Source organism: Drosophila miranda, chromosome XR, assembly GCF_003369915.1.
Source record: "Drosophila miranda strain MSH22 chromosome XR, D.miranda_PacBio2.1, whole genome shotgun sequence".
Taxonomy (NCBI): Eukaryota; Metazoa; Arthropoda; class Insecta; order Diptera; family Drosophilidae; genus Drosophila; species Drosophila miranda.
Genome location: NC_046674.1, coordinates 19009926 through 19034770, shown reverse-complemented (window position 1 = coordinate 19034770; position 24845 = coordinate 19009926). Strand labels below are relative to the sequence as shown.

General features: G+C 45.1%; 7 protein-coding genes and 1 long non-coding RNA gene across 9 annotated transcripts; 4 read left to right on the top strand and 4 right to left on the bottom strand.

Annotated features, from left to right (window-relative positions):
• The first annotated feature begins 4499 nt into the window (after positions 1-4499).
• LOC108152823 (diphosphoinositol polyphosphate phosphohydrolase 1) lies at positions 4500-7880 on the top strand. Its single transcript, XM_017282416.2, has 4 exons — positions 4500-5481; positions 6194-6292; positions 6356-6511; positions 6580-7880. Exons 2-4 carry the CDS (start codon positions 6194-6196, stop codon positions 6859-6861), a joined length of 537 nt encoding a protein of 178 aa, XP_017137905.1. The 5' UTR covers positions 4500-5481; the 3' UTR covers positions 6862-7880.
• Positions 7881-8288: 408 nt separating this feature from the next.
• LOC108152824 (pupal cuticle protein Edg-78E) lies at positions 8289-9053 on the bottom strand. The gene is made up of 2 exons (XM_017282417.2): positions 8795-9053; positions 8289-8718 (listed from the first exon to the last, which is right to left on the bottom strand). The coding sequence occupies exons 1-2, from the start codon at positions 8804-8806 to the stop codon at positions 8362-8364; spliced, it is 369 nt and encodes a 122-aa protein (XP_017137906.1). The 5' UTR covers positions 8807-9053; the 3' UTR covers positions 8289-8361.
• Positions 9054-11470: 2417 nt separating this feature from the next.
• Positions 11471-11977, top strand: LOC117186131. Its single transcript, XR_004471269.1, has 2 exons — positions 11471-11618; positions 11675-11977. It is a non-coding gene; the product is annotated as an uncharacterized LOC117186131 (long non-coding RNA).
• Positions 11978-14272: 2295 nt separating this feature from the next.
• LOC108165537 (larval cuticle protein LCP-17-like) lies at positions 14273-14973 on the bottom strand. Its single transcript, XM_017301611.2, has 2 exons — positions 14876-14973; positions 14273-14785 (listed from the first exon to the last, which is right to left on the bottom strand). Exons 1-2 carry the CDS (start codon positions 14885-14887, stop codon positions 14354-14356), a joined length of 444 nt encoding a protein of 147 aa, XP_017157100.1. The 5' UTR covers positions 14888-14973; the 3' UTR covers positions 14273-14353.
• Positions 14974-17670: 2697 nt separating this feature from the next.
• Positions 17671-19618, top strand: LOC108153119 (mitochondrial inner membrane protein OXA1L). Its single transcript, XM_017282908.2, has 4 exons — positions 17671-17763; positions 17910-18053; positions 18168-19236; positions 19297-19618. Exons 2-4 carry the CDS (start codon positions 17970-17972, stop codon positions 19473-19475), a joined length of 1332 nt encoding a protein of 443 aa, XP_017138397.1. The 5' UTR covers positions 17671-17763; positions 17910-17969; the 3' UTR covers positions 19476-19618.
• LOC108153121 (MIP18 family protein galla-2) lies at positions 19549-20281 on the bottom strand. Its single transcript, XM_017282909.2, has 2 exons — positions 20091-20281; positions 19549-20033 (listed from the first exon to the last, which is right to left on the bottom strand). Exons 1-2 carry the CDS (start codon positions 20209-20211, stop codon positions 19684-19686), a joined length of 471 nt encoding a protein of 156 aa, XP_017138398.1. The 5' UTR covers positions 20212-20281; the 3' UTR covers positions 19549-19683.
• Positions 20282-22230: 1949 nt separating this feature from the next.
• Positions 22231-24030, top strand: LOC108153448 (sarcoplasmic reticulum histidine-rich calcium-binding protein). Of its 2 annotated transcripts, XM_033387652.1 has the most exons (3): positions 22231-22339; positions 22410-22995; positions 23389-24030. In XM_033387652.1, the coding sequence occupies exons 1-3, from the start codon at positions 22328-22330 to the stop codon at positions 23904-23906; spliced, it is 1116 nt and encodes a 371-aa protein (XP_033243543.1). In that variant the 5' UTR covers positions 22231-22327; the 3' UTR covers positions 23907-24030. The 2 variants fall into 2 exon arrangements, with proteins under 2 accessions (XP_033243543.1, XP_017138956.2); XM_017283467.2 differs by having other exon boundaries at positions 22410-24030.
• On the bottom strand, positions 23998-24726 carry LOC108153449 (biogenesis of lysosome-related organelles complex 1 subunit 4). Its single transcript, XM_017283469.2, has 2 exons — positions 24506-24726; positions 23998-24445 (listed from the first exon to the last, which is right to left on the bottom strand). The coding sequence occupies exons 1-2, from the start codon at positions 24647-24649 to the stop codon at positions 24077-24079; spliced, it is 513 nt and encodes a 170-aa protein (XP_017138958.1). The 5' UTR covers positions 24650-24726; the 3' UTR covers positions 23998-24076.
• Between the last annotated feature and the right edge of the window lie 119 nt (positions 24727-24845).

Below are 24845 nucleotides of genomic sequence, written 5' to 3'. Positions count from 1 at the left end.
GGCCAAGTGGGCCGACGGAGACCCGTCGCCCATCGCCAGGAGCTGCGTCTGTGGAGCGTCTGCGCGCCGGCGCAGCAGTTGGCCAATAAATTGTGACGCTAATGTAAAGTGTGGCAAGCCATTAGTAGAAAGAACGGGAGAAGCAGGCTGCAGCAGCAGGCAGGCACGCAGACAGCAGCAGGATCGGGGATCCATGGGTGAATGAACCCCCGGGACAGCAACCGAACCTGGTGGCAGCTTGCAGCTTGCAGGTTGCATGGATCTATGTGGGTAGAGGCTGCCACGCCCTGTACTGGCTGCCCACTAAGATGTGGCTGGTGGCTGGTGGCTGGCATTTTTATGGCATCCGCCGCCGCCTTGCAACAGATTTCACTTCCAGCGGAAAACGGAAGCGAACGACGCCCGACGCCCGACGACTCCCCAGCGGCGGCGGCGACAACTTCCTCAATGATGGAGGCGCTGCTGCACTCTCGTTTGTGGCCTGCCATTTAATTGATTAATTAGAGACCATGCCACTGGCCACGCCGGCCGCCCAGTGATCAAGCAAAAGTGGTTGAGCCGCGCCACTCGACTTCCGTCAATCTTTTGGAGGCACCAAAGCTTCAATCTGGCATAAACTGCCGCAGCAGCAGGCAGAAGCTTCAATCTGCAATCTGCAATCTGCAATCTGCGGCACCTTCCACTTGCTGTGCGGCACTGCCAGAGTGTCACAGAATTTGTCCCGAGTTTAAAGTTTATATAAAGCGCAGAAAGGTCTCGTCTCCGTGTCCGCCTGCTGCTGCGGCTGCTGTCCAACATTTTTCTTCCTTTTTTTTTTTGTGTCCATGCCACGACCTCTCAACCTCAGGGGAAAATAGAAGAGAAGAGGCGAGAAGACGAAGAGAAGAGGACCCAGGGCAAACCACAAGGCACTTGATGCCAAGCGATGGCGGCGCTGGTGGCATGGATGCCGCATTGGACTTGGCTGCAACCCACAATGATAGTCGCCGCAGAAGGAGTTGCAAGCGAAGGAGGAGCAGAAGGAGTGCGAGAGTGCCAGAACGGAGGACAGAACGTGGTTAGCAAATTTATTATGTAAACGGAAATACGGCATATCCTTTGCCCAGGCGAATGTCGGCGCCGCAGCAATAGAAATAGTTTTCAGGCAGGCAAAAAACCAGGAGACACACACCAGAAGAAGGAGTCGACTAGGAGCAGTCTCGTAAATCGCATAAATTGTATAATTCTGGGCACTCCATTGTTGCAGCAGCAACCCTTTGTTGCTGTTGCTGCTGTTGCTGCTGTTGTTGCATGGTTTTGTTTTGTTTTGTTTTGTGTCTGTTTCGTTGAATTTTGTTGCCAAATTGCGTTTGTAGGTGACTCCTGGCGCTCTCCTTTCGGGTTCAAATGAAACAATATGTTGCCAAAGGCAGAAGCGGGTCCTCCGTTTCCTCCACTTAGAAGTTTGGACACGCGCGCCCTGCAGCTGATGACAGGGGCGTGGTGGCGTGGTGGCGTGGCTGCGACTCTAGCCTCTGGCCTGTGGCCTGCGGGCTGTGGCAAGTGGCTGCTGCTGTGGCAAGGATTAGTGAATTAACGATAGATTCCAACACCTGCGACAGCCAGCAGGAGTCAGCAACTTTTCGAATTGGTTTTCGCCACGCCGCATTGAAAGTTCGAATTGAATCCCCCATTTGCCGGCTCAATTAACAGTAACTTAGGGGAATCCCCGAGTTCATTTAAATTCATGAAGTTTCCCCGAGAATGTGGCAAGCAAAGCAGAAACGAGAATGACAGGACGAACGTTGACCACAACAGCCGCACGGATAACCGGAGAGAGCCGGAGAAAGCAACAGAATGGGCGAGAGCAAAGCGTAACGAACAAAAGGGAAACAATTTTATGGAACGAAGGCATGAAAAAACGACTGAAATTGCCGCAAAAGAACAAAAAAACACAAAACCAAAAAAAGGATTGGGCTAAGAATAAGTGGAATTTGATTTGGTCTATGGATTCGAGAAGCAGTTAAGGGAACTACTGGTTACACGAACAAGTGGGGGAATGTAGTGTTAGAGATGGAACTTGTTATCGGGCATTAGCGGGGATCTGTACAAGAATCCAATAAGCGAAAGGAAACCCCGATTCGATGGATCTTTTTTGGACATATGTACCTATTGATGGAGATATTGTTGTGACTTTCCTCTTTAGTTACATTTGGCATCCCCACCCTTTCCTTGTTGCATCTCCCTGGCTTACCCTCTCCTTCTCTTCCGCTCTCCCTCTGGTTGAGGTCACCCGAACGCATCAAATAGGCAAAGTTTTTGCTAGCCAAAGCGACGCCTCTTTGCCAAATTTATGACATTGAATTTATGTGCAGCAAAGCGTGCCGCCCCAGCACCAGCCAGGGGAGTGGAGAGAGAAAGAGGCAGAGGAGCCAAACAACCGATCGATTCGGCAAAAATTAACATCCAAAGATGTGCCACAAATAGTGACAGACAGAGAGACAGACAGACCGACAGAGAGATAGAAAAAAGCGTTGCGTTAAACTGCTTAACACTTCTGCATGGTCACCCAAAAGAAATTGGAAATGGAAATGGATATGGAAACTGTTGCCATAACTCATTGCGGGGCCCCATACTTAGGGGGGGACGGGGCGAATTGTCTAAGAAAAGACAAAAAAGGAAATGGCAAATGCATTAAGAAATAAGCAATTTTCTTTTGCTTGCAACAGCAAAAACGTGGCACGAGATCAAGGAGCAAGCAAAAGCAGGGCAAAGGAGAAGCCAATGTGTCGCCTGTTGGATTGGGGGAGGAGCCGCCAGCACAAATGGTTAAGGCGATGCCAAGGACACGCCGCCGAGTGGCGGAGTCTCCCCAGAACACCCCTCTGCTCACCCTGCTAAGTAGTTGCATTAAAAGCTTACAACAAAACCTGCGACAGCAACAGGAACAGACAACACAGAACAAGAAACAAATTTTTGGTAACGCGCAGCAGCTCCTTGGCCATAAAGTCGGCTCTTTCTGCACCCTGCCCCTTATTCATGGGGGCTGCCTGCGTTGCTGTGCTCCTTCTGCCTTGGCAACGAATCAAAAATGTGCGACTCCACTCCGCGTGTGCAGAAGGAGGGTCCTGGGTTCGGGGGCAGTAAATCATGTGGATTCGTACGGTGAATGAACAGCTTAAAGATACTTTAAGGTTCCATGTTCCAATTAATACTCGTTTTCCATTAAATTAGGCAAAATTTTAAAAATTAACGCTCTTTTGATGTATAATTGCTATGTAATCTACATTTTAGCTACCTCAACGCGTGGCGCCATCCTGTGACATACCCCTGAACTTCAATTCCAAAGAAGTGGTTCCTCTTCACTTCATTCGATGGCGCCAGTCTGTAGTTCCTCACTACCATGTTAATTTGACCGTTTTTAAAGTCGTTTTGTATGTGCGTTTTCCCGACTGTAAAAAGACTGAGATTGAGCCGAAAGATTGAAAAGATTTCATCAATCTATTAAATTTAATTTTTAAAGGTATATTTAAGAACAAAGGGTATAGCAACTTCCATACGCTGGCTTTTTGAAATCGAACTTCCGTAAATCATTCCAATGGATTGCATTGAAATCCTTTTCGTTCATTCACTTTCAAACAATTTCTATTTGGCGCGCACCGCTGGTATCCAGTTGATAGTATCGATAGCCGTTTGGTGGGACTTGCTCTTCTTTTTTTTTAAGTAGCTCTATATTTTGTGATGGGACATTCTCTCCTGGTGGAGGGTTGTTTCCTTGCCACAATGTCCCTTTTCATCTCAACAATGTCCCTACATTCCATACTCACTTACATTGCCACTGTTGTTTTGTTGAACTTTTTTGTTTAAACCTTGTTTTAAGGCACAATACAATAAAAATGAGTAATTAAAAGTAACTAATCTTGTAGAAAAGTTATTCATCAATGGCCTAAAATTATGTGGGCAGAGCTAATGGTTTTAGTTATGCAGCATTATTCAACGGAATAAAGAAATTGAGCAATAGTAACGATTTTTCTCTTACGTTTTATTTATTTGACCGTCTTCGCTAAAACCTTTTTTAGACTAAATCCAACGAAAGCAAGAATTAAGAATAAGCCAGTTAAGTAGAAAAATTATTCATGAATCGTATAAAACTATGTGGGCATGGCCAAATGTGCTATATAGCTGAGAATATTCCACGGAAGATCAAAATTGAGCAATATGGTTTCCAATCCTTGACGGAGAACGATTAACCCATTGTAAGCCAAGGGGGTATTTCAATTTTCCACCGAAAATAATGAAAATGTAATCATTTTAGCGCAGTTCAGGTGAAAGATATCGTGTTTTTTTTAAATTCAGAGGAAAGATGGCATGGATCTACAAGAAGAATTTACAATCGATAATATTTTCCGCAGTTCACCTCAAGTAGTTGAACTATTTAAATAAAGGTGGCTTAAGTGGGCTAAGTTCGATTTCTTATCGATATACGATAAGCTAAATTAAACGAGTAAGTGAAAAGTGATTAACTTCTAACTGTATAGTGCATCGTGTATCGTTCCGTATCGAACATCCCCATCCATCCGCAGCAGCGGCCGCAGAAAGTGGAGGAGCAATGGAAAGTTGCCGATAAGGCAACACTGTGCGTCGGCAACGACACCAAAAAAAGCAAAGCCAAAACCAAAAGAAGAAGCAAAAATTGCAGCGAAAAGTTTTGTGAAAAGCGAGAAGATCGTTAACGACTACTGACTCGTCCTCCTTCTCGTCACTTCACCCTTCCGCGGCGGAGAAGCGGAGAACCAGGACAAAGAGACGACGAAAGCGACTAACTGCAACACACACACGCATACCAAACCGCACACACCGACATCAGCCCTCGTGTAATACCAATCCAAAATCACATATACCAGACACACACACAAACACACAAAACCAACCAACAAAAACAACATGCAATCTTTGCACAGTAGTTAAATAATTCTGCCCTGTCTGCGCTTTATTTCCTTCTTCATTTTGTTCTTTTTTCTCGTTTAATTTCAACAAGTTTCTGTTCTCCCACTTTTCCCCTTCTCTTCGCTTTCCACCGTTCTTTTTTTTGCGTTATTACTTCACACACAAACAGACACCACGAAACACATACACGCGACACCCACCACTACAGCGACAGATTTTGTGTGACGTCCGAGCGCAGAATTGTCGTCGTTTATATTTTGTTTGTGCATTTTTGCCCGTTTTCCCTCCGTTGTGTGCGCGAGGCGTGCCTGCAGAAGCGGCACGAGATCAGCAACCAGCCGCAGTAGCAGCAGCGGCGACCGGCTCCCCAATACAACAACTGCGCGCCTCCAACAAGCACACACACACACTTGTTGCAGCACAAAACAGACGGAGACAGATAGAGAGAGAGAGTGAGATAACGGAGGCGGAGAATTAAAAGTGCCCAAGAAGTCATCATCTGCTGCTATCAGCGTACGTTCGTTTGCCCCCAGCGTACTTACACAACTTGGAAAAGTAAGCAGCCCCCGAGAATCCAATCCCTCCCAGATGTTGCCGCACTACCAGAAAGTGGTAGCGCGAGAGTGCGCGACTAGTAAATACCCTACAATTATCCGATTAAAGATGCGCTATTCGTGATCCGTTATTCTGTTACTGTTTCGCTCAGTGCCCTTGCACTCATGTGCTCTTCCGCAAAATACCCTACTGGTATCGACACTGGATGGGGACTAGTTTTTCTGACTATTTCATAATATTGGTAAATTGTGTCGTAGTGTAAGAGCGCGCTTTTATGTTAACACACTCTACCCCTCACATCCAACTATTATCCATTGGAAATGTGTGTACCTTTCCATGACAGGCCGATTTGGCGAAAAGTGACCGATACCCTGACTGGTTCTGGAACCGGGACGGGACTGATAAGCTCTACAGCGCCTGTGTTTGGGTCTGGCGCTGCAATTTGCCGATTGGCCTAGCCAGGGACAATCTCCCCATCTGATAAGATCCGAATCACGATTCTCATGTGCGCGCACATTCAAATTAAAGGCAACAGCCATAAAATGATTTATTAAGAGGTTTTGGTGCGAACGTTTATCAGCCATAATTATTTTTAAGCGCACATAGTGACATTGGGAATAGGCAGAAATATGAGGATTCAGGGTTGGACCGTAAATTAGTTCCCAATCTTATGTGCCTCGGACTCATGAACTCTTGCTGCTGCTGCTTTCAGATGGTCAAGGAGAAACCCAACTCAACGCGGATCTACGACAAGGATGGCTTCAGGCGACGGGCTGCCTGCATTTGTGTGCGGGCCGAAAACGAGGCAGAGGTGAGTGTGAAGCTTTGGATATGTATCATAATAAAATCAAAATATCTTTGACTGTCTCCTTAGGTACTTCTGGTCACCTCCTCGCGGCGTCCTGAGCTTTGGATCGTCCCAGGTGGTGGCGTGGAGCCCGAGGAAGAGCCCTCTGTAACCGCTGTACGCGAGGTGCTCGAGGAGGCCGGTGTTGTTGGCAGTCTGGGTCGTTGTTTGGGTGTATTCGAGGTTTGAATTTGCGATAATAACTCAACTGATATTCGAATATAATTCATATAATGTCTTCCACCTCGTAGAATAACGATCATATGCATCGGACTGAAGTGTTTGTCATGAATGTGACCAAGGAGCTGGAAGAATGGGAAGACTCGCGCAGCATTGGACGCAAGCGGCAGTGGTTCACCATCGACGATGCCTTGTCCCGTCTGGCGTTGCACAAGCCAACGCAGCAGCATTATCTGATGCAGCTGCAGCACTCGAAGACTCGGGACAACACGAATCGTGTGGTGAATGCCACGCATCCGCCCAAGTTGACCAATGTGGCCACATCTCCAGCTGCATCGCCAACAACGGCATAAACAACCATAAACACAATTTACTACACCTATCCTCCAAAACACACACAACATCGTATCGCGAAAAATCGATTCTTCAAACTATTCTTCAATCCCGCGCACATTTTGACATTTTTGGAAGTTTACAAATAGACAGGCAGTTAATATATTATGTTGATTAAGCAATATGTTATCCACAACCTCACGCAGCCCCACACCCTCCCATACAGCCTCCAATTCGCCTATACTTGAACCTATGTTTAAGTCCAAGAGTTCATTTATGTCTTTAGTAATTTGTAATGGAGCTAAATTAACTTGATTTTACTCTCCAAAACCGAGAGAGAGTGAGTTTGAGGATGAGTAAAGCATCTAAATAATTAAATGTAATTCAAGATCTATAACTAACAAAACAAGAACATATAATAATTTTTGAGCGAATAGCACTTTTTGCAAAAACTAAAACTAAAACTAGAGAAAACTAAAACAACAAAGCAAAACAAAACAAAATATGTATTAGATTTTTCTACTCTTTTCTATAATTTACTCGAAAATTATGGCATCTTAATTGATTTAAATACCAATTGGAAATGCTAACAAAACTTGATTAACTGATGATTAAACAATTATGCTAAGCGGCCTAAAGAAAAACCAACAATAAAACATATTTAAGCGACCACTAACGAAATGTATTTCGTTCTGAATCTGATCTGCCACAAAGGCCAGCACACACAAGATGTTTTCTGTCACCAGAATGAATCATTAGAGAACCTTATTATAATTAACAACCAGTTGCCTATGCAAGAATATATATATATACATAAATGATGATAAACGTTAACTTATTGTAAAAAAAACAAAAAACAAAGCGTGAGAAATTAGTTGAGAAGAAAGCCAGCAGCAGCAGAAGTAAAGCAAAGCAACAACAAACATATTAAGAACTAATTCAAACTACTAAGATACTGTGCACGTTGTACTTTTCAAAAGCATATAAAAACCATACTCAAATATGGATAACAACAATAATAATAATAATTATGAATTATGATAATATAATAACAACAACACACACACACACACAGCGAGTGGCAGTGGAGTGGAGTGGATATGCGGCATGATTTCAATGTGATTTAAGAGATACAAGAGACACACAAACACAACACATAACAAAACGCGTTAAATGAACAATTTTATGTAACATTTTTTCGATAATGATTTTATTTTGGCACTTAAAAAGCGCGCAACCAAACGGAAGGGAAATTTGAATTATGGCAATTGAGTCTTTGATTTCGATCCAATTCTTGAATATATTCATAAATTAGTTGCAAACTAATCTGAGCAGGAAATATTTCAATCGGAAAGCTAAATTATATCACAGAATTGTTGCAATTATTCAATGATTTACAACAAATAAAAAAAAAAAAAAACAAAACAAGCTCCAATAATGTTAATCTAATGTTTATTTCATATACAAAAAAAAATTGTGCTAAATTAAAGCTAACAGATTAGAAGATGCATCATCATCATCTAAGTCCTGAGCTGAATCCTGGTGAAAGGGTGAGCCTCAATGTACGCCAGAGCCTTCAGAATGTAGTCGGGAGTAGGTGGCGGCGTTGGCAAATGTGCACCTTTTGGCTGATATCCATTCTCGTCGGCAGTGTACTCCAACTGAATGTTTTGTCCATCGGGAGCCGTATACGCCACCGATCCTGCCGCATAGGCACTGCCCACACCACTCTCCTTGGCCTGAATGCCGTTCGAGGTTCCGTACTCCCAATTGTAGCTGCCATCGTTCTTGATCTCATTCTCGTACTTGGTGATGGTGGCCTGTGACTCATCTGCGGCCCAAGTGACGGCCACCAGGAAGAGGGCAGTGATTAGCGCCTATAAATCCGGTTGAAATTCGCTGGTTAGCTCTATTATCGCATTCGGGGATCACTTATCACTAAACGATACTTACGATCTTGAACATGGCTGAAGTTTAATACGAAATCTGAAACCTGTGTAGGGGAATCCAAGCGGAACGTTGCTTTAGTTGATACTGATGTCGAAAGCAAAGCCGAGAGACCGTTTTATACCAAAGCTGGGGACGATCACTGACCTACACCTACACCTACACCTACACCAACAACAACAATAAGTCATAGATGTTCCACAGTTCACATTTGATCTTGGAGGCTTTAGTGCTCCGTATTATTAATAAATTCGCGCATTTCGAATATGAATTTGACCGAGTTTTACGAGCGTTACGTTCATTCCCCTGCTGTTCGCCTAATGGCCGTGTTTTTTGTTTTGTTTTCGAACAGAGATCAGCGGGCCGGGCCAAAGCCAGCAGCAGCAGCAGGTGATCGTGATCTATACCGCACCGCATTCTACTTAACAAATCACAGATGGAGATGAAGATTTACCGCTGGAGATTCCACACACAATGAATATGCTTCCATTCTTATCTAATCTTGACTTAAATTCATAATAAATTTATGAATTGTTATCCGAAGATCAAAGACTCAAAAGGATTCCCTTAAACGAAGTTTGAATACCCTTACATCATCTTTATGCCCGCCGATTCAAGACAATTTCCTGACTTCTTTTAATATTTGAAAGTCTCTCTCTCTTGCTAGGGTATCCATAGCGTTAAAATATCATTCGCTAGGCGCCAAGAGAAGTTCGTTTGGGCTGTCATTCGATTAGCAGCTTTTGTTGTTAATGATATGCAAATGCGAATCCGCATCGGAATCCAAACGTTTGCTTTGGAGAGCCCCAGTGCTGCGACGTAGACGTGAAACACATTCGAGTGTCATCGTAAATTCGAACCAACTGCTGCCGAAATTCAGATCATCGCATTAATAAGTAGACAGTGCATTGCATTTGATAACTAGAATTAGTACTCTTGGATATGTCCATAACAAAACGGAAAATAGCAAGAGATTTGTGACGGATGACTTGTTGCTAGAGGAAAAGCTTTGTTGGCTATAAAGAAAAACATCATTCATTTGCGTCGATTAGTATGTAAATACATTTGTTATGCTCATATATATAGTAATTGGTGGAGCAATTGTCCGATACCGAAAAGATATGGATTTGTTGACCTTCTACCTTTAAGAGTATACAAACTTTATGTAATTTAAAGACTATCAGGGGTATCTATTGATTTAACACTTTAACCCAAGCTTAAGAACTATTTTAAGCACAATTAAACATGAATCTAGGTGATCTAAATACCTCTTTCCTCCTCTTTTTCCTGTTTTATCACCTTTTTACTCAAAGTTTATGTGAAAATTTTATTTATCCATAGCTCAAATTTCTTGTGCTTACGGTGATCGTCTAACATATGGGAAACAATAGACCGGGCGCCAGTTTATACTAACAGCGGTATAGAGGTTTAATTGTTTGCTTTTACCAATTATCGGGTACCCAGAACTTGAGTCTTTTATCTCTGGTCGGTACTTTGCACTGCACATGTTTAGCTGCAGCTGCACATGCAGCTGGTGCATGTTTATTTATAATACCTTAAATTAATTAGCCATCTCTGTTCGTTCTATCAACAATAGGGAAAAGTCAAAATTCTTCGTAATGATATCGAAACAATAAACGCAGCTTGGGTTCGGCTTCGGAGCATTTTGACGCTCAGCGTAATAAATTGAAATTTAAATTCAAACAATACGGCGCGCTCGCCCTTCACAGTGAGACCATACCACAGCCGCTGATGGGCACACTACCAGCTGATCGTCAACAGTGTGACCCATTTTAAGCGGCCAAAGAAAATATTAAAAAAACGGAAAAATAAAATTAAAAGAATATTAATAAAATTCCGCTCCGGAAAGGTAACGCTCGAGTCCGAGCCGGAGCTCTGGACGGAAGTCAGGCTGCCGTTCTCCGCCGTCTTGCGGTGTCTGGCGCTGCTGAATCCCGAAATCGAGATGCCTGAGATATAGCCTTCAGAAGATTTGGATTTGCGTACCATTCAAATACTCAAATACATTCAAATACGCTATATCTCGGCTGAACAGCGGCCGATCTGTGCGTGGCATGACTTTTCGTGATGGGCAGAGTCCTGCCAACCGATTGGCATCAGAAAAAAGGACATCCAGCTTATCACGAGTTTCGCAAAAAATCATGATTGAATTTGCCAAAAATCGGCCTCATTTTCGTAGTCGAGATTTTGATGCCGTTCGACAGGCTGGATCCCCCGATCCTGGGAGAGTTGGTCCTTCGCCGATCTGGCCCTATTTGTCTGAGATATAGCCTTCGGAAGATTTGGATTTACGCATCATGCAAATACTGGTTTTTTCTGCACGCTATATCTCGGCTGAACAGCGGCCGATCTGGGCGTGGCATGACTTTTCGTGATGGGGAGAGTCCTGTTAATCGATTGGCATCAGAAAACAGGACATCCAGCTTATCACGATTTTCGCAAAAAATCATGATGGTTACATCATTGAATTTGCCAAAAATCGGCCTTTTTAACAGGAAAAAAGCTATTTTAAACTGAAGTTAACGAAAAAAGAGTTGAAAGTTTTCAGAAAATATTAAAAAGAAAGCGTAGCTAATATTTTGAACCAATTTGTATTAAAGTGATATTTAATATGTTTCTTACGGTATTTCCATTTACTCATCTAGCTCTGCGGGATAATCTTCAGATTCGAATTCGTAAGACATGGTCGTACCAATCATTCATAGATTATTATTAGGCACTTCGTAGTCAAAGCAGGATTTTCCAAGTCTTCGTTAGCCGGCCATTCATACGCCGCCGAATCAAACACTGGGCTTCAGCTTCGAGACGCGTAAGTGAATCAGTATATAATTGTGGACATATTTTAAAATATATCTTCCTTCACAGAGGGCTTTGCCACAAATCGAGTCGTATCCAAGCATTACCGAGGCGTCGTCGAGACAGACCAAGTCCAATCCCACCCAGACAGCACCCCTTGGAATATCAGAACCCAACAAGCCATCGTCATCCTTCGACCTGGCCATCGACAACAAGGAATTTCCCTATGGCAAACAAGGGAGGGGCCACGCGGGCTACTAGACTCTAAAAAGATATCGTTGTTGTTAGGTTCAAGATAGATACAAATGTTTTCCACTAGTTTATTCATTTATACTAAGCTAAGTTTTGATGAATAAAACTTTTGAAAAATCATCCTTGCTGTTTTCTGTATTGGGGAAACTAACCCGATTACAAAAAGGCGTGGCACGCCCAGATCGGTTCACAAATAGCAGAGGAAACTCAATTTTTTTGATTGGGGAAAAGGTCCTTGATCCTTGATAAGGACTTCATTAAATCAAGGACATTTTATCGATCACAAGAAGCCATCGCACGACCAAATCGGGCCACAAATAGCCGTAGTAACTAGTTATGTATGGTTGGTGTTGTTGGAGTCCTTACCGAAGGATCAAGGAAATTTTTCAGATCACGGCGGGCCATGGCACCTTTCGCTCAGGCCACAAAGAAAGGACAAACCAAGATATATATGTCTGGAAAAAATATCCTTGATCATTGGTCCTTGATAAGGCTTACATCAGATCAGGAAAATCTTTCCGAACACAGGAAGCCGTCGCATGCCCAGATCGGGCCATAAATAGCGGAGAAAATTAGTATTTTTGATCATTGATATCCGTGGTCCTTGGAAAGGACTTCATAAAATCAGGGACATTTCTCCGAGCACAGGAAGCCGTCGCACGCCCAGATCGGCCACAAATAACGGAGAAAAAAAACTGGCTTGTAATTTGTTATTATTTTAAATGTAGTTCAAGAAATCACCGATAGGTGCACCACCGTACATAAAAAGTTTGTATTAAAAACAAAACTCGCGTCAAATGGCTGGGATACCAGGCGAACAGAAATCAGCAGCAAGCAACTTTAGAAAAGGAAAAAAGTGGTGCATACTTTTGGGGGCTCCAAAATTTAAAAAAATTGGCGACCTTCTGCTGATTTCTGTTCGCCTGGTGTCCCAGCCATTTGACGCGAGTTACATGACTACATTTAAAAAATTAAAAATTACAAGCCAGTTTTGTTTTCTTCCCTATTTGTCGCCCAATTGGGACGTGCGAAGGCTTCCTGTGTTCGGAAAGATTTTCCTGATCTGATGGAGTCCTTATAAAGGACCAATGATCAAGGATATTTTTTCCAGACATATATATCTTGGTTTCTCCTTTCTTTGTGGCCTGAGCGAAAGGTGCCATGGCCCGCCGTGATCTGAAAAATTTCCTTGATCCTTCGGTAAGGACTTCAACAACACCAACCATACATAATTAGTTTCTACGCCTATTTGTGGCCCGATCTGGTCGTGCGATGGCTTCTTGTGATCAATAAAATGTCCTTGATTTAATGAAGTCCTTATCAAGGATCAAGGACCTTTTCCCCAATCAAAAAAATTGAGTTTCCTCCGCTATTTGTGAACCGATCTGGGCGTGCCACGCCTTTTTGTAATCGGGTTAGTTTCCCCAATACAGAAAACAGCAAGGATGATTTTTCAATAGTTTTATTCATCAAAACTTAGCTTAGTATAAATGAATAAACTAGTGGAAAACATTTGTATCTATCTTGAACCTAGCAACAACGATATCTTTTTAGAGTCTAGTAGCCCGCGTGGCCCCTCCCTTGTTTGCCATAGGGAAATTCCTTGTTGTCGATGGCCAGGTCGAAGGATGACGATGGCTTGTTGGGTTCTGATCTTGCAAGGGGTGCGCTTCTGTCCTGATGGGATACGGTTCTGTCTGGCTGGGATTGGACTCGGTCTGTCTCGAATGCGCCTCGGTAATGCTTGGATATTACTCCTTTTGGCGGGGGGAAATCGGATACGACTCGGTTTGTGGCAAAGCGTAGCGAAGATGTGATGTGAAAGAAGATGTATTTTAAAAAAATGTCCACAATTATATACTGATTCACTTACGAGTCTCGAAGCTGAGGCCCAGTGTTTGATTCGGAGCCAACGATTCCGCCGTCGATCACTGGTCCCTGCTGCAGTGGCTATGGCCCGCAACAGGGCAGACAGTGGCTCTAGCATTCGAGCCAGGAGCATATCCCTTGGACCTCCCGAGAGGACGAGGAACTACAGCGGAATAAAGCGCACACTCGCTCATATGAACTGGAAGATCAGAAGGGGGTAGTCCCTGGTAAACGATGATAAACATAAAAGTGGGCGCGGGCATGCTTGAGGTATTCCTGGGCACCAAAGGGGCTACCTGGTAAAATGAAAGGAAGAGTTAAATAAAGTAAATGAATAAATAATAAGTTAATAACTTTACCTGACGGGGTATAAGGAGGGGATCGCGGCATAGCAGTTTATGGCCAGAGAGGGTGTGGGGTGTAGGGTGTTCGGCGGTAGAAGACATGAACCTGGGGACCTTGGGATCTAATCCAGAAATTGCGTTTGCGACACCGTTTTCGGTGCATGAACCGTTTTTTGAACAACTTTTCAAATTTGTTTTCTCCTCAATAACATTTATTAATTTCAAAAAAAAAAAAATAATAAAGCTTTTATAAACATTTGCAGATGACGACTGGAGTCGCTGCTTAACCGTAGACGCGCTTGTTCTGGAGACGAGCGGGGCTGCGGTATTGCTGCTGCTGCACCTGCTGGTACTGCTGCTGTGGCTCCTGGTACTGAGGGTGGGTGCGGATGTACTCCAGGGACTTCAGGATGGCAGCTGGGATTGGTGGGGGAGTAGGCAGGAGATCACCCTGGGGCTGGTAGCCGTTCTCATCGGCCACATAGGAGATCTGGACAAGCTGTCCCTCCGGCGAGTAGTAGGAGTATCCTCCGGTGGCCTGGTAGCCTCCAAGTCCGGACTCCTGGGCGGCGATGCCGTTGCTGGTCTCGTACTGGTACGTGTACTGTCCCTCGGGCTGGATGTCAGCGCTGTTCTTCACCACGTATGCGGAGGCATCGGTGTTGTAGGATGCGGCGGCATAGGCGCAGGCCAGGACGGCGGAGGCGACGAGCATCTGTTTTGGATGTGATTGGATAGGAGCAGTCGGTTAGCTGATCTCTGGCTCTCCATGAGCTGGAGTTCTTCCAATATCCTGGATACTTACGTAGCGGAACATCTTGGTAGAAGTAAGGAGGAGTTCGTTTGTCTGGGACTGTGAGACTCTGAATGATGACTCTGTGGCCAATTGCAAATGTTTTTATACTAAACATCAGACTGATTTGAATCCAAATTCTCAATCGACGAAACCCGATCCACCCAAACAACTTTTACGCCGGACTGCAGGAAACACATCTAAATAACAATAAGCCAACCAAAAGTATTGGCCAAACTGGAGCATCGGCGGCGGCTCGATGTCTTCCAATTTCCATCTCATGCTGCGAGAGTAGAGTGTGGTGTGTGTGTGGGCTGGGCTGCAAAGAGCAAAAGTTAAAAGTATCTCCACATGCGGCAATGTCAATGTCGCCGCTTAGCCTAGGTCTGGTCCGGGTCTGGGTTTGGGTCTAGTCTGAAAAACCTACCCGGCACACCCAAAAAGACACACTTAATTAAATGCATTTGAAATAGCATGTAGCGTACGAGTAGTGCCAATACGTATTTAGCATAATTTATGGTTCCACTTTTGGCCTGGCCTGCCCAAAAGCTTAACTTTTACAGTTCGCGTTTAACGATACTTCTTCGTCCCGTGCCGTCCCTCGAGCCCTCAGTTCATCCGTTGTCAAGTGCCAAACCGAACGAAGCTTTACTAGTAATGCACGTACATACACAGGTGTGCGAGAGGCGCTGAAATGTACGCGTTTAACAAATTGGCCCATAAAACTGAGTTAATACTTAATTAATAGTCAAAATAAGATATCAAACAGGATTTACCCGTTGCCAGCCAACGCCTTAGCCGCAAAACCCTATCTACATATGCATCTATCGACACAAAACGTCTCGTGTCTCTTGCGGCACCGGCACCTTTAATGCTATATTTTAAATATCATATTCTAGCGCCTGCCCTGCACAGTGATCTGCAGATATTGAGATGAGGAAATGGGATGGGGCTAATTAAGGAATTAAGTCTCTGGAAGGATAGGTTTCTTTCTTAGTAACTCCTTTTTATACTCGATATGCAAAGAGTATATGGGGGTATATTAGTTGCCGAATCGCGGAATCTAGATCATGTCAGATAAACCAGACGGAACAAATGAAACTGCAGTGACTACGCTATTCCTTCCACGAGGTTGTGCGAGATCGACTGGTGAGAGAGAGATAATGCAGAGAAAAATGGAACCACCAAATATTGTATTATTCTGATTAAATAGTTCATTGGGCGGAAAGATGATAAGCGAAATTCAAAAATTAACATAACAGAGGAGGTGGTTCCTCTTTCTTCACTCTCTCTTGAGATCCCCTCCATTTGAGAGAGATGACCTCCAAGCATTAACCAAGAAATCAATTCGTCCCTTTTTCGAACAGCGAAACCAAAAAGTATTGTACAGCTTACATAAATCATAAGCTCACCTATGTACGGGCTAAAACTATTCCTTTGCAAACTACTTTCATTCCACTGTGCTGATGATAGTTGGTGTGATGTGCGAACGACATAAATCAACATAGGGGGTCGGTCTGAGTCTGACCTTGAAGAAGTCTGTCCGCCGCGTCGCTGAGAACACGAAAGTCATAAAATTTAACTTTATGGCTTGTACGGAAAGTGAAATCATCGACCTGATCGATGAGAAATGATAATAGTGCCACTATCCACTGATTTTATTTCGTTTAAGTTTAGTTTTAAGATTTATACTCCATAAGAGCATTGAAAGCTTTTACGAAAAAGCTCCCTATCAGTTCCATATGTCAAAATTGGGTTTCATTAATTGATTACATTTTATTCTGGCTACCTCATAAAAAAAAAAAATAAAAGTGACGGGTATGGTATCTACGTATCTCCCCACGTATTTTGCATCTGTATTGATTGGCACTTAAAATCAACCTTCAACACTGAGGAAATTCGGGAAAAATAAAAATAAATTATAGGAAAATGTATAGGTAGGCTTTTTAGTGGAAGATCAAAATCATTTCTCCATAAAATCATCGTAGTAAAATCTCTCAATCCTTAAAAGGTGTCAATCTTCTCATCATACGTTCGACATTTGACTATAGTAGCTACTTAGTGGCGATCATCTTCTTTGTATTTGATTTGGTATACAAAAAGATGCATCTGCCGACCACGCAGCAGAGGCAAAACTCATATTTAACTCAAAGCCAATAAACTAGTTTCTAAGTGATATAATATCTCTCGTGTTTGACTTTGCATTTGTTGTTTCCCCTTTGCTTTAATGAACAAATTAGTTGTGCATGTCAAAGCGCGTCAATGGTTTGGCGATTCACTCCGATTCTGGGGTCGAGACCAATTCGCACTTTGAACACCTATGTATGTATGTATAATCTCTCGGGTTTCAGCATTATTTAAATGAGGGCGTTCCAACGAGTCGAGATTTATAATTTATTTTTCCCAATCTTAATATAATGTGTATCAGTATTCATAATGAGAAATGGACTGTGGAAGTAGACCAGCTCGAATCGGCAATACGCTAGATTTACTGGCTACTTCCAAGCGTATGGATGCTTGTGCCAAACGAGTGAGGCCTTAGCCATGGATAAGGGTATCGAATTGAATGAATATTAACCAATTAATTTGAGCGAAACTGAAGCATTTTAGTGACATAATTTTGTATGCCAAATATGTCGCATTGACTTTTAACATTTTCCGTTGGCTCACGACAATAGCTAGCAGGAACCCGTTGGCCTTCCGGGATGTCAGTCATAAAATTTGCAAATATTTGTATGGCCTAGCGAAAGCAAATCGTAAATTGCTGTGCTAATTGATTCAATTTTCAAAACTAGATCAGACCTTTTTGGTTGTCAATTAAAACTCATTTTTCACGTCAACATTGAATTCCAGCTTAACAAAATTCTATTAAATTCTATCTTTGACAGCGTAGAGGAAAAGTAAGCCAAAGATTGAAATTCAAATTTTTACCGCCAAAGAACCAACGGCAGCACAGCCGCCAGGTGGCGCGATGTGACACACACAGCTGACTGCCGCCGTTTTGCCATTAACACTGGAATTTACATCTTCCATCTCTTTTCCGCAGGCCTGCGGAGCAAAACGAAGCAAAACAGAAATTAACAATTTGCTAAATTAAAGTTGTACGATGCTGGTAAACAGGATGCAGCTATGGCGGGCAACTAATGCGGCTGCAGCACTTAACGCGGCCACCGCCCGCTTGGCCACACAGGTAAATGCCGCCAGCCGGTGCGCCGGAATGGAGTTCTCTATGACATAACCTGCAAACGCGGTAACTTGTTATGAATTGAAGGGACACCAACTAATCTTGACACATCCCTTTTAGCACAACTCACCCGCCAACAGGAGAGACATGCACTTGGCCAGCCACAGGATTTGGAGCGCCCAGCTGTCCAGGCACTCAATGTGTCTGGTTCCTCCACAAAAGCTTGTGCCTCCAGCGCTGATGGGATCAAGTGCTCTGCGCTTTGCCAGCACCGGCACCGGGGGCCTGCCGGAATCGGTTTCCACCAAGGAGCTAGTCGATCTGCCCGATATTCCTGCGGCGCCGACCCCGCCCGCATTTTCCGTGGAGGACGTGTCTTCAGATGTGTTGAATGCTGCTGGAGAGGCCACATTCGCCTCGATCGGACTGGGAGGCTGGACGCCCGTGGGTGTCGTACAAAACTGCATGGAGTTCCTGCACTGCACCTGGGAGCTGCCCTGGTGGGGTGCCATCGCCGTGGGAACGCTTGTGGTGCGCACAATCATCTTTCCGCTTGTGATTCTTGCCCAACGGAACTCGGCTAAGATGAACAACAACATGCCACAGATGCAGTTGCTGCAACTCAAGATGACGGAGGCCAGGCAGTCGGGTAACGCCATTGAGTCGGCCCGCTACGCCCAGGAGATGATGCTGTTCATGCGGGATAAGGGTGTGAATCCGCTGAAGAACATGATTGTGCCACTAGCCCAGGCACCGCTCTTCATATCCTTTTTCATGGGCCTGCGTCAGATGGCCAATACGCCTGTCGACTCCATGAGGGATGGCGGACTCTGGTGGTTCCAAGATCTGACCCTGGCCGATCCTTTCTATATACTGCCTTTGATCACCAGCGCCACGCTCTACCTGACCATCGAGATCGGAACGGACAGCGCCCGCCTGTCGGCCGCCAACATGAACACGATGAAGTATGTGCTCCGAGCACTGCCTCTTGTCATCTTCCCCTTCACAATGAACTTCCCGGCGGCCATTTTAACGTATTGGGCATGCAGTAACTTCATCTCACTGGGACAGGTGGCCGTACTGCGTATTCCCTCAGTGCGCGAATACTTCAAGATCGAGAAGATGCTGACGCATGCACCCAGTGCGCTGCCTACGAAGAAGAAGGGATTCGTTGGAGGCATGAAAGAGTGTAAGCTCCAAAAATACATCCTAAAGGACGACCTTTTGTAACCTTTAAATCCTCTTTCAGCCTGGGACAACATGAAGATCACCAAGGAGATCGAGGAGCGACAGCGTCTGGATGAAATCCGCTTCGCCAAGGCTGGAAAAGGGCCGCTGGTGAAGACCTTCAAGTACGATCCCACCAAGCCAAAGCCCCTGCCCACTGTGGAGCCGCACATGCGGTTGAAGGAACCGCCCAAAGAATAACCCGATTGTCCATGGAGTACAGCGTCGTCATCCGCCAGTCGCCCCGCTACGCTGTGTTTTGTTAACGTTTACCTTTTAGCCCATAGTTCATGACCCCAGAAAGTTTTGCTGCTAAAATATAATTTGTATTACCTAAAAAAACATGGGACAGCTACAGTGTAGGGTAGAGGGAGGATGTACTGGTTAGGCGGTAGGGGTAGTTGCTTATTCAGCCCCTGGCCGAGATGCACTGATTGATTACCTCGGCCAGATGCTTGTTCTCCAAAGCAGCGGCCACACGCTCCTTGTCCGCCAGCTGCTTGTTGACCGCCTGCTCCGAGGCATGGGTCCCGGGGGTGATCTCTACGGTGACCTTGAAGCGGGGCGGCAAGGAGCGCAGCAGCTTCACGCGTATGGACAGGCCGATCAGCGTGGCCATGGAACAGTGCGGGATGGTGGGTGTGAAGTTGATGAAAACGGAGTTCTGCTTGTTGCTGATGCGGATGAGTCCCTCCTGCACCACATGCAGCTCCTCCAGGGTGAGCGGGTGCTCCGGATCAGTGATGTTGCGTATGAGGTCTACAACAACAGCATTATTTAGCAATTCCAATCTTTATCGGATTTCCAAGCCCTCACCGAAAATCTCGCGCTTGTCGAAGGGATCTGCAACGTTGTCGTCTTCTTCATTGGCTGTCGTCACACGCTCCTTAATCTTGTCATAGACATTGGGGTTTATATTTTCAATTTCTGTTGGCATTTTGCTTAGTTTATGGGTAGTATATATTTTATATAATTCAGTTATCGGGATGCAAAACAAAACAATAAACAGGAAGTGTGGAGTATGGACCATCGAATCGTATATCGATGAGAAATCGAACTTAGCCCACTTAACCCCCCGCTTTTTAAACAGTTCATCGACTTGAGGTAAATGGCGGAAAATATTGCTGATTGTAAATTCTTCTTGTAGATCCATGCCATCTTTCCTCTGAATTTAAAAAAGAAACCACGATATCTTTCACCTAAACTGCGTTAAAATAATTCAATTTTCATTATTTCCAGTGGAAGATTGAAATACCCCCTTGGCTTACAATTGGTTAATCGTTCTCCGTCAAGGATTGGAAACCATATTGCTCAATTTTTTTGTTCCGTCGAATATTAATAGCTATATAGATCTCTCAGCCCTGCACACATAATTTTATCTGATAAAAGAATCAATTTTGTACTTGACTGGTAAATTTTAAATACTGGTTTGTATTGGATATTGTCTAAAAAAAGGTTTAAACAAAAAAGTTCAACAAGGAAAAGGGACATTGTGGCAAGGAAAAAACCCTCCACCAGGAGAGAATGTCCCATCACAAAATATAGAGCTACTTAAAAAAAAAAGAAGAGCAAGTCCCACCAAACGGCTATCGATACTATCAACTGGATACCAGCGGTGCGCGCCAAATAGAAATTGTTTGAAAGTGAATGAGCGAAAAGGATTAAAATGCAATCCATTGGAATAAATGAAGCACGAAAGTACGAACCTTCGTATGAAAGTTTCTATACTCTTTGTTGTTAAATATACTTTTGAATTTGACCAATTAATCTATTAGCCAAGCCTAGCGGCGATAAGATCCATGCAGTCGTCCGCAGTCAGTTCCAGAAATGTCTTGGCGAGCAGGGAGGCACTAGATACCCTAAGCACGACAAAGTCAGTGCGGATCTACCGCAATGATAAACTCAGCCACTACCTGCTGCACCTACCACGGAAGGACTGCAGATTACTAGTGGGAATACTAACGGGCCATTGCCTGGCTGCGGCGCATGCAACAAAGCTAGGCATCACAAACAGAGACAGTTGTAGGAAATGTGACGAACCTGGGGCAACCGAAACCCTGGAACATCTCATCTGCAACTGTCCTGCTCTCTTAAGGGCAAGGAGGAAGTACCTGGGCGCGCCAGTGCTGGCATCACTGAAAGATGCCTCCAAGAGGACGCCACAGCAGCTACTGGCCTATGCGAAAAATACCTCGATCCTCGAGGACTTCAAAATCCCCTAAACACTGCCGCGACGGTTCATACTCCCCCCCTATCCGGACAACTAAGGGCCATACTGGCCTATGTGGGGCCCCTCTGAGGGCCGTCCGGGTGAACCTAACCTAACCTATTAATCTATTAATCTATTAATCAATCACATATGTGTTCCACTGCGTACCGTTCCAGGAAATTAAATGTAAATTGATAGATTTACACTTAAATGTCAACAAAAATGTTCAACTTACGTAAAAGGGCAGTAATTATAGACGCTTCGCAAATCCAATCCTATTAATGTTTGCATAGTTATTTATGTGCACTTGAAATTAGCTGGCTACCCCAACTCCCATCTACTTAAGTGCTTCCAACGAACGACTGCAGTGCTCGCTTTTTTTGCAACTCTGTGCTAAACAGCTAAACATATGAACAGATGACTAACGGATCGATCCGTATCTATATCTCGTATCCGTATCTGTATCGGAATCTGGGTCTGGGTAAGACTCTGAATAAGCCTTGAGCCCATTTTGTTGTCTAGGTTTTTGCTTTTTGATGAGATGCTGGACTTGACGGTGATTTCCACGGCTTATAATTAGCCAGACAAATCCATATCAATGTGGAAAAATAATATATATGATACATATTTACATATGGGAACGGGTTTCGCGCACTTGGCGTGTATCTAGCGGCAATTAGCACCGAATTACAAACTGGTTAACAGCAGCAGTCGCTGGGGATGGGATGCTCGGCGCCTGGGATGGGATTTGCTCATAAAATAGGCTGCCCACGGGGCAAACAGCAACAGTTTGGGAGAAATTTCCCATCGGTCAACACATCACACCTGCACCCAGAAGACGAACATGAAGTCGATTGTAAGTAAACATCAGCAGATTGCCCTCAAAGACAACTTTCTCTATGATTATATTCCATTTCAATCTATAGATAATTTTCTTGGCCCTGTTTGCCGCTTGCCATGCGGCTCCTACAGCTCCGGCTGACGTCAAGGAAGCCACTGAGGCTCTTTCTCGTCCTAGTCCTATCGCTCCGGATGTGATCAGCGATCCCAAACCCGTCGGCAAGGTTGTCCTCCTGAAGACTGAGCCCACCCTGCATCGTCAGAAGCGGGATGAGACTGCTCACCCCAAACCCGACAGCGTGAAGGCCCGCGATTTGCTGCAGCATAATCCCCTTCACCAGCAGGAATCGCTTGGAATCCAGACCCACGAGCCCCTGAAGCATGAGGACAAGAAGTCCAAGCGCGAAGCTGACCACGAGGAAGGACATCATGAGGAGGGTCACCACGAGGAGCCAAAGAAGGAGGACGCCAAGGATGCCCATACTCATGCCTTGCATGCAGCTTCTCCTGCTGTCGAAGCCCACAAGAAGTCCAAGCGCGAAGCTGACCACGAGGAAGGACATCAAGAGGAGGGTCACCACGAGGAGCCCAAGAAGGACGAGGCGAAGGATGATCATGCTCATGCCGACGCCCACAAGCAGTTGAAGCGTGAGGCTCACCACGAAGAGGGACATCACGAGGAGCCCAAGAAGGATGCCCTCCCTCATGGAATCCAGACCCACGAGCCCCTGAAGCATGAGGACAAGAAGTCCAAGCGCGAAGCTGACCACGAGGAAGGACATCATGAGGAGGGTCACCACGAGGAGCCGAAGAAGGAGGACTCCAAGGATGCCCATACTCATGCCTTGCATGCAGCTTCTCCTGCAGTCGAAGCCTACAAGAAGTCCAAGCGCGAGGCTGACCACGAGGAAGGACATCAAGAGGAGGGTCACCACGAGGAGCCGAAGAAGGAGGACGCCAAGGATGCCCATACTCATGCCTTGCATGCAGCTTCTCCTGCAGTCGAAGCCCTTAAGAAGTCCAAGCGCGAAGCTGACCACGAGGAAGGACATCATGAGGAGGGACATCACGAGGAGCCCAAGAAGGATGCCCTCCCTCATGCATTGCCTGCATCCGCTCACACAGCCGAAGCTCCGAAGCAGAAGCGAAACTCACCCCCTAAGCCAGAGGCCTCAAAGTCCGAGCATCACGAATCCCATCATCGCGAGGAGCAGCATTCGGCGAAGCCAGACTCCCACGCCCACCACAAGCAGAGGCGCGAAGCTCCCTCAAAGCCTGCATCCGAAACTGCCCACGAAGGACTGCAGCACGATCCTAAGAAAGCCGAAGAGCTGCACAAAGCCATAGAAGCACTGGCCGCTGGCCACTCCAAGGATGCGCAGCGTCATCAGCGTGACATTCCAGTACCCACTGAGATAAAGTCCAGCCATGTTTCAGCCAACAACAAGGCAACCACAGAGTTGGCAATTCCCATCCACCATCCCGTTTCCGTGGCCGAGTTGTTCCACAAGGAGAAGCCCGCCGCCGCAGCCGGTTCCAGCTCCGAGGAGAGCAAGGAGAAGAGCAAGGAAGCCCAGGCCTAAGCCAAGGCTACAACCTTGCCCCCTGCTTATTTAACTGGTGTGGCGATAACTGTCCCATCACGTTTTTCATTAGGAAAAAAAAAAACGGAGATTGAAAAATAAACAAAAAATATTTACACGCTTACATAAACGACTTTTGCTAATTAAACACTAAATATTTAAGTGGGGGCTCACGCCACTTGGGGCTCCTCTGGTGTGGCAGCGGCACCGAAGTATTCGTCGGAGCTGTAGATGGAAACCGGCTGGAAATCCCCGGCGACGAGGTTTGTGCGGGGCAGGGTCTGAGCGGCGGCGGGATCTGGGGCAGTCAGCTTGGCTTTAAGGGGCTTGAACAGCAGTCCCTTCAGGCTGTAGTCCGTCACATTCAGTTCCTGCTCTGCCACATCCACAGAGCGTTCCACTTCGTTGAGATTCGCACTTACCGCGCCCACAAACACCTCCAGATTGTCGATGCGCGTTCGCAACTCCTCGAAGTTGTCGCTGAAGCTGAGAATACTGCACACGTGGTTGGCCATGATCCCATTCGACTCGGCACGCACCTTTTTAACGAGAAAATTAACTGCACTTTAATGGAACTGGAATTAGCTGCAATATCGTACGGATGAAAGAAGTGTCTCGAATTCGTCGAGGCGGGCCAGCATATCATCGATGTTCGTGCACAGTGGGTTGATCTCTCTGTCTAGATCGGCACTCTGCACGATCTTGGCATAGTCCTGAGACACGTTATTTATTTCCGCAGTCATTTTAATAGCTCTTTTATTTATTATTATTTTAACAACACATTTAACCCATATAGGCCACAACTAAAGCCACCACCTTTATTTAACCCCTTGCAGCATGAAATTAAATCTAAAGGTTAAATGTACAATAAAAAATTGTAAAAAACATTTTGGCGCGCAGCTCTAGCGTGTATCAAATTTAAAGGTATTTTCAAAGAAA

Bases quoted from the DNA above. Each gene is read 5' to 3' on its own strand.
- LOC108153119 (XM_017282908.2), top strand. From the start codon at position 17,970: ATGCTGGTAAACAGGATGCAGCTATGGCGGGCAACTAATGCGGCTGCA. The intron at 18,054-18,167 runs GTAAATGCCGCC...CATCCCTTTTAG, and splicing joins CCGCCCGCTTGGCCACACAG to CACAACTCACCCGCCAACAG. The intron at 19,237-19,296 runs GTAAGCTCCAAA...ATCCTCTTTCAG, and splicing joins CGTTGGAGGCATGAAAGAGT to CCTGGGACAACATGAAGATC.
- LOC108153121 (XM_017282909.2), bottom strand. From the start codon at position 20,211: ATGCCAACAGAAATTGAAAATATAAACCCCAATGTCTATGACAAGATT. The intron at 20,034-20,090 runs GTGAGGGCTTGG...CTGTTGTTGTAG, and splicing joins CGACAAGCGCGAGATTTTCG to ACCTCATACGCAACATCACT.
- LOC108152823 (XM_017282416.2), top strand. From the start codon at position 6,194: ATGGTCAAGGAGAAACCCAACTCAACGCGGATCTACGACAAGGATGGC. The intron at 6,293-6,355 runs GTGAGTGTGAAG...CTGTCTCCTTAG, and splicing joins GGGCCGAAAACGAGGCAGAG to GTACTTCTGGTCACCTCCTC. The intron at 6,512-6,579 runs GTTTGAATTTGC...TCCACCTCGTAG, and splicing joins GTTGTTTGGGTGTATTCGAG to AATAACGATCATATGCATCG.
- LOC108153449 (XM_017283469.2), bottom strand. From the start codon at position 24,649: ATGACTGCGGAAATAAATAACGTGTCTCAGGACTATGCCAAGATCGTG. The intron at 24,446-24,505 runs GTACGATATTGC...CTCGTTAAAAAG, and splicing joins TCGAGACACTTCTTTCATCC to GTGCGTGCCGAGTCGAATGG.